Source organism: Equus quagga, chromosome 15 (genome assembly GCF_021613505.1).
Source record: "Equus quagga isolate Etosha38 chromosome 15, UCLA_HA_Equagga_1.0, whole genome shotgun sequence".
NCBI classification, from domain to species: Eukaryota; Metazoa; Chordata; class Mammalia; order Perissodactyla; family Equidae; genus Equus; species Equus quagga.
This window is the reverse complement of record NC_060281.1, coordinates 92,444,561-92,457,834: the sequence shown is the minus strand read 5'-3', so window position 1 is coordinate 92,457,834 and position 13,274 is coordinate 92,444,561. Positions and strand designations below refer to the sequence as shown.

General features: G+C 58.3%; 2 protein-coding genes across 4 annotated transcripts in view; one reads left to right on the top strand and one right to left on the bottom strand.

Annotated features, from left to right (window-relative positions):
• Window positions 1-11,647, top strand: part of GNAZ (G protein subunit alpha z) — a 53,612-nt gene extending 41,965 nt beyond the window's left edge. Inside the window, exons 3-4 of one of the 2 annotated variants that reach the window (XR_006885398.1) lie at window positions 9,829-10,351; window positions 11,000-11,647. Coding sequence is in view for 1 of the 2 variants with exons in the window: in XM_046640712.1 (XP_046496668.1) it covers window positions 9,829-10,173 (345 nt within the window). In the remaining variant the exon portion in view is untranslated. Of the gene's footprint in view, window positions 1-9,828 lie in introns of both variants that reach the window. The other variant, XM_046640712.1, reaches the window with a different exon arrangement.
• The window catches only part of RSPH14 (radial spoke head 14 homolog), a 78,274-nt gene that overhangs the window by 53,058 nt on the left and 11,942 nt on the right, over window positions 1-13,274 (bottom strand). The window lies entirely within an intron of this gene.

The window sequence follows — 13,274 nt, the reverse complement described above, 5'->3', positions numbered from 1 at the left end:
AGACCCAAGATGTCTCTGTCACTTGGGGCAGAACCCAGCTGCTGCCCCACCATCTTTGTCAGGTGTTGGGGGCCTGGAGATGGGGAGGAGGCTGTCGGGAGAGGCTTCTCAGAGGAGGTGACTGGCACGGGATGCCTCATAGCCCAGGAAGGCCTGTGTTGGACAGCTGCTTGGCCACAGGTCCCCACTGTGGCTATAACTGCTGTGGAAGGAGAGCAGAGCGTCCAACATTGACTACATGGCATCTTTGTGACAGCGGCGCAGGGCCTTGTGCCCAGATGAGGCCCTGCTGTTCCCGGCATTCTTCTCACCCCCAGAGCCCACCCTGTCCCCTGCTCTTGACAGCACCTCTCCCTCCTCCGCTGTGTCCCACTCCTCCTCGTCCAGCCACCCTCGGGGACAGCCCCTGGCCCTCTGAGGCACAGCCGGGAGGAGGCCTCCAGCCCATTCTGGAACTCTTGCTCTGCTTCTTCCCACCTCCACCTTGTTCCCAAGGGAGCCCTCCCGCCTGTACCCCTCAACCTGAGGGTAGATACAGGCCAGAGTCTTGCACCTCTGAGCTCCCCTGGGACGAGTCAGAGCCCAAAAGGGAAATGAATTCTGGAAGGATGAGGACCCTTAGTGGACTGGCTGAGGAAGCATAGGGCTTTGAGGCACCAGGCAGCGCGCAGTCAGAGCGGAGCGTGGCCTCTTCTCCACGGAGCCCAGGACCAGGGGCACTCTGAGTGCAGCCTCCACCTGCCTCCCTTGGCCACCCAGCAGGGCCACCTGAACACCCCCAGGTCACCCTAGACTTCTCTGCAGCTTCGCCTTAAAAGAGACACACATCCCTATCTCACCCCCAAAGATCTGCCCCCGACTTCTTTGGAGGCAGATAAAGCTATTTGCCTGAGGGACTGATGCTGTCCTTGGAGCCGCTTTACTCTGGAGGCACAGCCTGCCTTCACACTGTTTCACAGCTGCACCCCTATCCAGTACAGACCCTACCTACCCTTGTGCACCTGCCAGGACCTCGGGGCATGGGTCTGAGGGGGGACCCGTGTGACCTCTCCCCACTGGAGAAGTTTGGGGACACCTGGGCCCAGACTGCCCCTTGGCAGGGCTCAGGATGGGCCAGGGAGCTCTAGGAGGCCCCTCCTGCTGCCAGGCCCAGAACACAGAACTCTGGGCTTCACTTGCTTCCACTGGTGACAGAGGGGGACAGGGCAGTTGGAACCACACTGAGGATGGACACCAGACTGCCCACTTGGACATGCCACTCACTGGGTCAGCAGCAGCCCCATGCCACTCGAGCCACACCCTACTGGCTGACAGGCAGCCCCCCCATCTTGGTGCCCCCGAGCCTTCCACCGCAGAGGGAGCCCAGAGGGGCCAGAGGTTTGGCTGTTACTTTGTGAAGGATGCCAGCTTGACGTCCAGCCCCATATGAAACCTCCCATCCGGCCCATCCAGCCAGGATGCTGCCAGGCAGCCTCTCTGCCTCGTCCTGTTCTCGGCACCCTTGGAGCCTGGCACTCTGTTGCCCAGGCCAGGCCTGATGGCTCAGCCACGGGATGGGCGGCCACGGAGCCAGCTCCGTCCGTGGTGAATGGAGCTCATTCATGTCCGCAGCCCAGCCTCCCAGCTCTGCTTCCAATGTGAAAGGCTGAATTCACGGTTCCCACGAACAACACGCCAGGCTCTTCTACAGCGGGCAGACTTGGGCTTTGCAGACTACAAAGGACTGAGAGCTCATCTTAGAGATGAGGAAACTGAGTCCCAGGGCAGGGCAGAGCCTCCCTGGGCTCTGGAGCCCCAAAGAGCTGAGCCAGCGCCAGGGCCCCGGCCCCCTGCTGCGCCCTCTCCACTGCCCCGCCAGTACGCTCACGCCGCAGCTCCAGGCCTCTTCCTTCTCCCCACTCTCCCTTTCAGAGCTCTGCCCCTGTTCCAGGAAGCCTCCCCCTTTATCTCAGAGTCAAACCCGTGAGGGCTGCGAGCAGGCTCTGGTGCCAGGGCACGGGGACTAACTTTCCATGCACGTCACACTTTAGCCTCAGCCACCTCGTGAGGAGGTACACCCATAGAGCCCGTTTTCCAGGTGGGGAAACTGAGGGTCAGAACAGCTAAGAGCTGGTGGCTGGCAGAGCAGGGGTTCTGACCCTCGTCGGCCACTCCACCTCATTCACTCACACGGGGGCTCACAGTGAAGGAGTGTCGAGGTGCCAGCAGGTGGGCTTTCCAGGCTGCCCAGGCCCCAGGGTCAGGCTGCTTTTGGGAAGAGCTGAAACCTTGCCATCACCTGCATTTTATGTGAAGTTTAAGGCTTGAGACTCCTGTGGGACCTCTGGTTGGGCCAGCTGGCCTTGCCCTGTGCTGTGACTACAGCGAGCCCTGCGCTGGGCCCTGTGGGTGGGGACCTGGTGGACAGTGAGTGCACAGGGAGACAGGAGGGGTCAGTACAGAGCCTTTCCTAGCCATACCCCCGTCACACGCTACCACAATACCTCCCTGGCATATTCCCCACCCAGTGAGAATTGCCCATCAGTACAGGATGGCCCTCCACCTGTTTGCCCTCATGTGACAAGGGTCCTAGTTGACGGCACATTCAGCATGAGTCGACGTTTGTACACGGCTGCCCAAAACCAACGTGACCTTGGAGGGTAGGGAGGTGCCGGTCCCACCACCTCCAGAGTACGCAGCCACACAAGAGACAAGAGGGTGTCTGGAACAGGGTGAACTGGACCAGTGTCCCAGGAGTACCACCTCCGGGCCCACACAGCCTGCCACCTCTCGGGACAGGAGGGTGGGAGGCCTATGTTACCCCAAAAGGCAGTGAGGTTGGCCAAGGGCCTGCATCAGGACAGGTGCCGTGCAGTGTGCCTGTGGCTCCACTGCCCTGCAGCCAGATGGGGACCCAAGGCTCGCAACTCCAGTGAAGGGCCCAGAGCCCCACAGCTAATGATGACAACAGCAAGCGCAAGTCTTCATGTGCATTTTCACTTCTTGGGACCAGCCCCATGGCGTAGTGGTTAAGTTCTCAGACTACACTTCAGCAGCCCAGGGTTTGGATCCTGGGCACAAACCTACACACTGCTCATCAAGCCATGCTGTGGTGGCATCCCACATACAAAATAGAGGGAGAACTGGCATGGATGTTCGCTCATGGACAATCCTCCTCAAGCAAAAAGAGGAAGATTGGCAATGGATGTTAGCTCAGGGTCAATCTTCACCAAAAAACAAACCAACCAAAAAAACCACACTTCTTGAGTCAGCCCTGATGGCCTAGGGGTTAAAGTTTGGTGGGCTCTGCTTTGGCGGCCTGGATTCATTTCCCACTCGCAGAACCACACCACCCATCTGTCAGTTGCCATGCTATGGCGGTGGCTCACATGGAAGAATTAGAAGGATTTACAACTATGATATACAACCAAGCACTGGGGCTTTGTGGAAGAAAAAGAGAAAAAGAGTAGCAACAGATGTTAGCTCAGAGTGACTCTTTCCCTGGGGAAAAAAAAAAGCAAACTACACTTCTTTGTGAGGCTTGTCTGGCTCCCTCCTCAGAGGTGAGGGCCCAGGCGCTGAGGAACAAGCATCCTGCCCAGAGGGGCACCGGCAAGGGGCAGGCATGGAGTCTGTGGGGCTAGGGGCTGGGGCCCCGGGCCTCCCTCTCCCCAACGCAGCTGCCTGAGGACGTTAGGAGCTGGAAAGCGATGTGTGCGTTCCCACGGGAGATGGTCAGGCTGTGGTGAGACACTGAAGGTTCTCCATCTCCAAAAACAGCCCCCCGACCCCATCTGCCCCAGAGGCCTGTTAAATTGCAAATACGCCAGTCATGGGACCCCACACTCTGTCACAGCCTGGAGGCCAGCGCAGGAGATGCAAGAAGCTGGCTCAGAGGTTTCTGGAAGGAGGAAGGAGAGCCTGTGAGGAGGGAGGACCGGAGGTGGAAGTGAGCCCAGGAGGGCCCAGGTGGGAAAGACCGGAGGCGGCTGGCAGCCTAAAGGTCGTTAGCCAGCTCCCTTACCCTGCTCCTCCCTCTAGAAGCAACAGTGCCTTAGAGGGGCTGAGAAATGCTCCCCCCGAGATGTGTGGGGAGTCAGAGTTCACTCTGAGAGGGAGCCAGGACCCAGAGGGTGCCTGCTGCCTCCTCTCCCTCAGGCTGACCAGTGGCCATGCAGGAGATGTTTCTAGGACTCCTCTGCATGTGGGGGGACCCGTGCTTCTCATTGGTAGAGTGCAGGGGCTGGACTCAGGGGTCCACAGTCAAGTCCAGCACCAGGTCTCTGGGAACCAGCCGTCGCCCTCCCAGCCGGCCTATAGGAAACCGAGGGCAGCCCACCCAGGACAGAGTTCATGGGCCTGACTGTTAAATAAGGGAAAACAGTGGTGACCAGCCATGCTCGGCCTTGCACTTGGAGCTGTCCTATGCCCCACAAACAGTCAGGGGAACTTCGCAAGGAGACAGGCCTAACAGGGAGCAAGGGGCCGAGCGTGTGTTACAGGGTCCGGGCGGCAAGTGGGGAAGGCCCTGGGCGGCCATCGGCTCTCCAGGCTGAGCAGTTCCAGGAGCCTCCCAGAGGAACCAGGCGGATGGGGGACCTACGCCTGCACAGAGCTGTTGCTGGTGCCAGGAGAGTCAGCCCCCTCCATCTCATCCCGGGAGCTGCCCCTGCAGCTGGGCACCTGCATCCCACAGCGGCTCTGAGCTGGGGTGGAGGGAGGCAGGCCTTGCGATGAGAGGAGATGGTGGATGCCCCAGAGCACAGGTGAGGGGCAGTGAGTAGCACAGGAAAGCACCCACTGGGGCGGCCGTAGAGCCACGGGACAAGGCCCAGCAGATCCGGATTCTTCTCACATCACCACCTGTATTCCTCCTCACAACAGTCCTGGCATTGAGTGTCATGACCATCCCATTGTACAGATGAGGAAGCTGAGGCCCAGAGAGGAGAAGTGGTTTGTCGAGTGCATGGCAAGCACTGGTGGTAAGAGTGAACCCCAAGGCTCATAACCAGGGCTGTCTGCCCTTTGGCGACACCAGGACAGCCTTCATGGAGAATCAGGCCTGAGGGGCCGAGGCCCCTCACCAACCGGACATGGGCTCCCCTTTGTGCCTCAGCTCACCCCAGTCTCTGGTGTCCTCAGAATGTTCCAGGAGCCAGTCTTGTCCAGGCCACCACAGGTGCTGTCACACGGCAGCTGTGCTCGGGCTAAAGGCCTCTGTTCCGAATGCGGCACTTAACGAAGACTCCAGACTCCTTGGCCAGCGAGCTGGGGACCCTTAGGGACACATCATCGGGTGCAGCCTCGGCCTACGCAGGCAGCACCCACACGCCGCCCTGGGGGAAGGCCGCTCAGTGGTGTTGAGTAGATTTGGAGCTGTCCGGGTAGAAGCTTTCTTTTTGCAAATGGGCCAGAAATGATTTCTGTGCCACCCTGGGGACTGCATCCAGCCGCCAACTGCCTCTCTGCGTCTGACGTGCTTTGTCACCAGCCACTGGGTCCTCACTGCCAAGCAGTGAGCTTCATGCTGTTGTGTAGGCTTCTGATGGGCAGTGTCTGCTCCGTGTTGTTATCTGAATGAACGTGCACACAAACCCCACGCTCCTAGAAGGGGCCATCTCTCTGGTGAGCAGGCCCTGGCGACAGCTGGGTGGGCGTCAGAGCCCCGGGCTGGTATCGCAGGCCACTCTAGCGGGTGCGTTTCTTCCCAGGAGAGGCACCCCCACCCGCTGCCCCATGGCGCCTGGAGAGGTGACAGCCAGGAGGCCTTCTCGCCAGAAGAGAATGTGTGCTCGGTGGAAACAGCTCTCACCTGAGCCCTGGGAGTCGGCCTGACCAGGCCTCCGTCTCCACACGTGTGACATGGGCAGCCCACCCACGGCAGCACGGCGACGGGTTGCAGAAGCGGCTCCTCTGATTCCAGGTCTGAGGGAAGGATGTTTGCGTTGGGCTGGTGGAAGCCGGGGCAGGACACGGGGTGATGCCCAGTAGAGGGCAGAGTCCAGTGACTCCAAAGCCACCCTGGCCTCATTTGCCCCAGGGGCCCAGCAGCCCCGTCGGACCACACAAGGATGGTACCCAACCCTGTCTCACCACCTCCGGGCCCTTAGCAGCAGCAGACCCATGACACCAAGTGGGCAGAGTCACAGGAGAACTGGTGGCAGGATGGAACCCCAGGAAGGGGTCGGGGAGAAGAAGAATAGAGCCACAGCCAGTCCCCAGGCCATACACACCTGCAAAGGGCTGGGGGCGCCAAGGGAGGCCCCAAAGGCCAGACTGAAGGGCTGGGCTTTATCCTGGTGCAAGGGACACAGCCAGACGTGCCAAAGGAAGGTGATCAGGGGTTCAAGGGCAGGAGAAGTCATGGGGGCTTCCAGGAAGAAGGGGCCTTGAGTGAGGCCACGGAGGGTGAGCAGAACGTGGGGAGATGGGAGGAGAAGGGAGGCGTGTGCTGCTGCTGCCCGGGGCCTGGAGGCCAGGCAGAGGTGTGCCTGGGTTCCTTCCCGCCATACTCACACTGGTGTGCACTTCACATGGCTTCCAGAGTTACAGCCCAAAATAGCACACTCCTTTTCAATGGTTTGTGATTTGAGGTGTCAGGACACTGCTCTGCCCACCTGGCAGTGCTCGGGTCATAGGAGCACATGTGCCACAATGACGGCACCACAGTACCCAAAGGACTGGGGGCTCTGGCCCCACCCTGCCCTCCCCCCGCCTCCTGGGCTCTGCTCCTCTCCTCGGCCGAGGGGCCTGGTTCGAATCACCGAGGCCCCTAGGGCGCAACACCCCACTGTGGCCGTGAGCACCCAGTGGGTGTTAGGGGATGGCAGGTGCAGGGAGGCGTCCAGCCCGGGGCTGCACATGCCCTGAAGCTCCTGTGGTTCTGCAAGGCTGGCACCAGGTCTGGCCTCCTGCAGGCCCTCCTGAATCCTGCCTGGTGGGGCCCATGGGGCAGGGTGTCCACACTATAGAGATTTCGAGGTTATTCTTTGATGCCCATCATCTCCCAGGTGCCTAAATGATGGCCAATGTGGTTCCCTGTGGTTTGTCCCAAGAAAGGGAGGGAACTGGGATCCTGAGCCCTCAAACTCCAGCAAAGCGAGAGGAGTCCAGGAGCGGGCAAGGGCCTGAGATGAGGGAGACACCTGGTCTGTGGTCCTGATGAGGCTGCCCAACAATGGTGATCCTAGGAGCATGTGTGAGGGGTGGCCAGGGGCATGGCTGCCCGGCCACACCTACTCACTGGGCTGCCTCGTGAGGCAAATGCCTGCATTCCTGGGATTTCCAAGTAGGGACCTTGAGGCTCAGAGACATGTCCAGGCTCCAAAAAGTCTGCTGAGAGGCATCCACGGGGCCAAGTTCACACGGGATAGAAGGGAGTGGTCAGTGGAGCCTGAAGTCAGGAGCATGGGTGTGTGCTGAGCAGGAAGAGGGCCAAGACAATTGTTCGGGTGGAGGGCTGCATCGCCTGTTGACCCTCCACTGCCACGTGGGGCCTGGCCCCCTCGGGACTCAGCAGCCGAGCTTTTCCCTCACACATATGCTCTACAGAAAACCAACCAGCAGTGCCCTCAGCATGACAACTGGCCAACACAGGTGCGCCGTTTCAGCTTGTTGGGGAGGCCCTTCTGCCCCTTGGCTTCCCAGGCTCCGTGGCCTACCCGAGCGCAGCTGGGCTGGGCACAAGAACCACCCCAGCTCTCACCCCAGGTGACTCAGCAGAGCTCAGGGACGCAGGTCCTGACCATGTCCTGATCCCCCTCCAGGCTCGCCCACCCTCCTTTGAACCCCAGCTCCATAACCAGCCACTGGCCTACTGGGCCCCACCTGCTGGTAGCCAGACCATCCCCGCTCAGCCCTGGGGAAGCGCCCTGCCTGGCTGCTGTTCCCACAGCCCAAGGGCTCCGTCCTCTGGGGTTCCATCACCTGGCAGGAGAGCTGGGACCTGTCGCTGGCCCTCAGGCCATGCTCAGCAAGTGTTTGCTCATTGAATCAATGAATATGTGCTAATGGCTGCATCTGTTATTTATCCGATGCAAAATTTGGGGTCAGAAGCACAGCCCGTGATTATGACATCATCCTATGAGAAGTGATAGCCACCTTAGTCTGTATGATGTGGTTTCCAGGAATCTATTAGAGCTTGTTATTCCCAGTAGAACGTGACATTCCTAGATTTGCATTCCACCACTTGTCTCACATTTGGGAACATCCTGCGGCTTCTCCAGGCTCTGCTGGGGACGGGACCCCGCATCCTGTTTCTGCAGAAAGGCACCACTCCCCACCCCTGCAGGACCTAAGACTGCTCATTTCAGAGCTTGTGTTCTTCCTGAGCTTGTTCTAAAGAAGGCACGAGATTGGCTTTGAAAAGCATGGTCTCCCAGGAGAGCGAGATTTCAGAGTGGCGTCCTCCGGGCAGCCTGCCCTGGGAGTGACCGCCTTGCCTCTCCAAGCCTCAGTTTCTTCCTCTGTAAAATGGGAATAGGAACGTATGAGGGTCAAATAAGCCAGCACCCTGTGTCCACACTGTCAGCATCAGCCGCAGCTTCCACTTTTGTCACCATGTCATCAGCGATATAATCCGGTCAGAAAAGTCCTTAAGTCCAACGCCTCAGATCGCAACTAAACTAGTTCCAGACTTTGTTTAGATACTCGGCTCATTCATTTTATCTTAAAACAAGGGGCAGCTTTCAGCAGCAGGAGTTCCTGGTAGAAGTTAGAATTGTCAGCATGGAAACAGTGGGTTTGGGAGTTAGACAAATGCATTATGTTCCTTAAAAGCCTGTAGTCACAGGGCTGATCCAGTGGCCTAGTGGTTAAGTTCACGCGGTCTGCTTTGGCACCCTGGGGTTTGTGGATTCGGATCCCGGGTGCAGATCTACACATCACTCATCAAGCTGTGCTGTGGTGGCATCCCACATACAAAATAGAGGAAGATTGGCACGGATGTTAGCTCAGGGACAATCTTCCTCAAGCAAAAAGAGGAAGTTTGGCAACAGACGTTAGCTCAGAGCCAGTCTTCCTCACAAAAAAAAAAAAAAAAAAAAGCCTGTAGTCACTACAGCACGTTTAAGATCTTCAGAAAGAGGAAAAGTAAAGAAGGGCCAGGTGCCATGCTCTGTGGTCACTGCACCTCCTGGGCTGCCATCCTTGTGTTCTCTGTACCGGGTTGCAGGGCCACGGGATCCTGCCCTGGGCAGGTAGAGGCTGTCCATGACCTTCACTGAGCCCAACGGCCCAGCAAGGGCAGAGGGCTGAGCTGTCTCCAGCTCTCTGACCTGGAACCTTTGGTTTCAGAAGTGCAGGCCACCCCCTCACAGACTGGCTGAGGACTGACAATACCACGTGGCAAGATCGAGGCTCAAAGAACTGAGTCAAAACCCCAGCAGGCTGGAGCAGAAGGCTGCCCACACTCACGTTGAGGGAGATGTGATAACCATGTCCCCCATGGGAGACTTGAGCTTGTGGGTGTGGGGCAGGCTGGGGACAGGCCCTCAGGCTGTGAGGTTGGAGTTGCCCAGGTCCACGGGGCCGAGGGAGGCCATGTGGCAGCCCCAAAGCCACGTGCTAAGGCCCCTGATCAGTGGTGCCCGGAGGAGTCTTAGAAACATGTGCCAGGCTCTCAGGGCGCGGAGGGCAGGGCTGGCCACTTCAGGGGCTCCAGCGCCCATGGGAGGCAGGTGGAGACAGATTTGGCCGGGCAGAGGGGGGACTTCTCAACAGAAGGGTGCTCTTTCGGGGGCCGGCACTGGCCCGGGAGACCCTGCCGAGGGGGCTTCCTCCCAGCAGGGCTGCGGGTCCAGGCCCCCTCTTGTTGCCTGCCTGACTGATGCCAGCATTTTCCTCCCCCAGAGTCGGATGGCAGAGAGCCTGCGCCTCTTCGACTCCATCTGCAACAACAACTGGTTCATCAACACCTCGCTCATCCTCTTCCTGAACAAGAAGGACCTGCTGGCGGAGAAGATCCGGCGCATCCCGCTCACCGTGTGTTTCCCCGAGTACAAGGGCCAGAACACCTACGAGGAGGCCGCCGTCTACATCCAGCGGCAGTTCGAGGACCTGAACCGCAACAAGGAGACCAAGGAGATCTACTCCCACTTCACCTGCGCCACCGACACCAGTAACATCCAGTTTGTCTTTGACGCGGTGACAGACGTCATCATACAGAACAATCTCAAGTACATAGGCCTTTGCTGAGGAGCCGGGCCAGCCTGTTTGTCTGTGGTGAAACCCCCGGGGTGTCACAACCCCACTCGTGCTAGGGAGACCCAGCCCAGGGGCCGAAAACAGGGGGCCTGAAGAATGTTCCGCCGCTCCTCCGCCTCCTTGGCCCCCACGTTTCCGCAAACATACATATATATGGATAGATTGCTAGGTAGGTAGACACACACACACACACACACAGTCTGGAGATGGCAAAGTTCCCCAAAGCATTGAGGTCTCTTGAAGACTTGAGGAGCTGTCACCAAGTTCACAAGCCCTTCCTGCCCCTTCACTTTGCCTTCCTAAGTTCGGCCCTGCTCTGCATGGGGGTTCACGCGGGACTACGGGGAGAGGCGGCCGGGTCACCTGGAGGAGACCAGCTCTGCCCGAGCTCCCGACTGGGGCCTTGCTGCTGAGCAGGAGGGAAACCAGCGCAGGGTTCCTGCACCTGTCCTGCTGGCCACGCCACCACTGGTCTCTGTACCACGGTCGTTCTGGAACCAGAGTAGGAGGCCAGACGACAGCACTAACCAGACCTCCAGCCACTCACAGCTCTTTTTAAACAGCTTCAAAATATGCAGCGAAAATCCACACAATAACGAGTGGCACGATTTGTTTCAAACTAGGCCAGCTGGGTTCCAGCTTTTCTTCTACTAGTCTGTTTTATAAATCAAAACCTGGTTTTTCTTCTCTGACATCTTTTTTTTTTTTTTTTGGCCAAATCTCGTGGTGTTTCGCAGAAAAACAAATACAGAAAATTTCAGATGCAGTTGAGTATTCTTTTTTAAATGCAGATTTTCAAAACATATTTTTTTTTCAGGTGGTCCTTTTTGTGTCTGGCTTGCTGAGTGTAAAGTTCTTATCTGGACGAGTCTGTTCCCTGCTCCCGAGCGATGCGGGGCGGCCGGCGCCCTGCGGCAGCCTCGAGGGGCAGCGTTGTACATACGCCCGTGCAGCATCCTCTTGTTACTGGTGCGGTTTCTGCTTCGTTTTATTTCAGAAAATAAATGTAATGTATTTAAAGAAGGTTCTTCATCTGGAGAGAATGAACAATAGCTAACTGTCGTGGTACTTAAAGAGTAAATTATCCATGGCTTTGCAAGTGGAGGAAGGGGAGGCGAGAGACGGGGCCCCGGGTGCCCACTGCATCCTGTGAAGGCTCAGCCAGCATGGGAGCCTGAGGGAGCCCTGCCCACCCCAGGGACCGGCGCCGCGAAAGGACCCCAGCTGAGGGCCGCTTGTGAATAGGAGCCCACCGCCGCTGCTGCCACCGCCGAGAGGGAAGGCCCTGCCAGAGCCCCTGCCAAACCTTCTCTCTCAGCCTTTGTTCAGTACCCGTGTGTCCAAGGTCAGCGTGCGGATCACAGCCAAGGACTGAAGAGACGGACAGAGGGAACGAGGAGCTGGTGATGGGATGAAAGTCAAAGATGGTCTACTTTAAGAAAATAAAATCCCCTGAATGAGCTGAGCCTCGTCCCGGGTGCTGTGTGCATGGCTATGTGCCGCTGTCCTCAGTACCATCAGGAGGGCGGCGGGGACGCCTTCCATGTTGATGTCCCTTTCTCTCTCCCCCCTCCACGCAGTTAGGTAAAATCATTCTGAAAGGAACATCAAGAATAACCTCACAAGAGGCAAGAAGCTGCAGAAGGGGGGCGATCTGCCAGGCCGTGTGTCCCCAGGGGCTGGTTTGGGGGTGGTGACGGCGTCTGCCTCTCCTACTGTCCCCAAGACCCTACCCAGCACTGGCCCAGCCTGCACCATCACCCAGAGCCCTCACAACCTAAAGACACCTCTGCCAGGGCCACAGTCATCCCCTGAAGAGCCCAAAGGGTGCCAACAACACCCGCGGTGCAGGGTGGGCCCTGCAGGGGGTGGGGACGAGGGGCCCTGCTGGGCCACCACATGCTGATTCTGTTTGTACAGTCAGAGGCATCTCTGAGTGGTAGAGAACGCTAATTAGAAGTCAAGGAAGTATGTTCACCCTGCATCGGGCTCCTTACAAGCTACTGTGTTTAACAGTCAGCACCACAGCAGGTAGTCAGCGGTGACCCATTTTATAGATGAGGAAAGACGCCCAAGGTCAAGATCAGGGAGCAGTGGAGTCACCCTCCACAGGAGGAGCAGAGGGGGCTGGAGACGCCCAAGGCCTGGGTCCTCGCCCAGCTCTGCCCGTGACGGCTCTGCACCTGGACGGACCAGGTAGGAGCCACAGTGAGCGCAGAGCCCCTACACCGCCGCCTCCAGTCCAGGGCCATGCGCGAAGGCCTGAGCGAGGGGCACGTACACACACACACACACACGTGCAGACACACAGCACTCAGACACACACACCGACCTGGCTCTCTCACCTCCCCCACCCCTGAGCCAATGTGGGGATTCCTGTCATGCCTTCCCCATCACCAAACAGCAAAAACCCAAGGGGGCTTTGTATAAGAAGAAATAACGTGTGACTTAAAATCTTTGAGACTTATTTTGCGCTTTTAATGCCAACTGTGAAAAGAGCAGTAATCTCACCATGAGCATCTTTAACCTAAAAATACACAGCTAGAGGGAAATAGAAGGATTCTGCCTTCTGTCCTCCTGTGTTCGAGGATGAGTGGAGGTTTCCCCGGGACAGTGTTCCTCCTGGCTCTCAGAGCTCGATCAGCCGACTCTTCCAGGGTCCTGCCCTCCGCTGCCATCTGTCTGCACCAGTCCTTCCTGACAAGAGCCTGCCACACCCCCTAGGCTCCACGGATCCCTCTGCTCTTCCCATCCTCACAGTCTGTGATCCGTCCGTCCCTCACGGCCAAGCTCCCTGGGGGTAGGAAGTCCCCTTCTTCCCCTGATCTCCACAGAGCGTCCACACCAGGGCCAGGGTGAGGTGGCAGGGGCGTTAGCACTATCTGACCCACCCCTTTCCTCCACTGTGCCCTGGGAGAGGCAGGGGCTGAGCTGAGTCCAGGAGAGGCCCACAGACAGGAGTGTTAGCCAGAAGGAGATGAGCTCGGGACCAGAGGGGACCGGCGAGAGGAGGCGAGAATTGGTGGAGGACGGCCCTAAAGGGAGAGAAGCTTCTCTGTGCAAGGGGAGCTGGTCCTGCCTCGTCCTCTGCA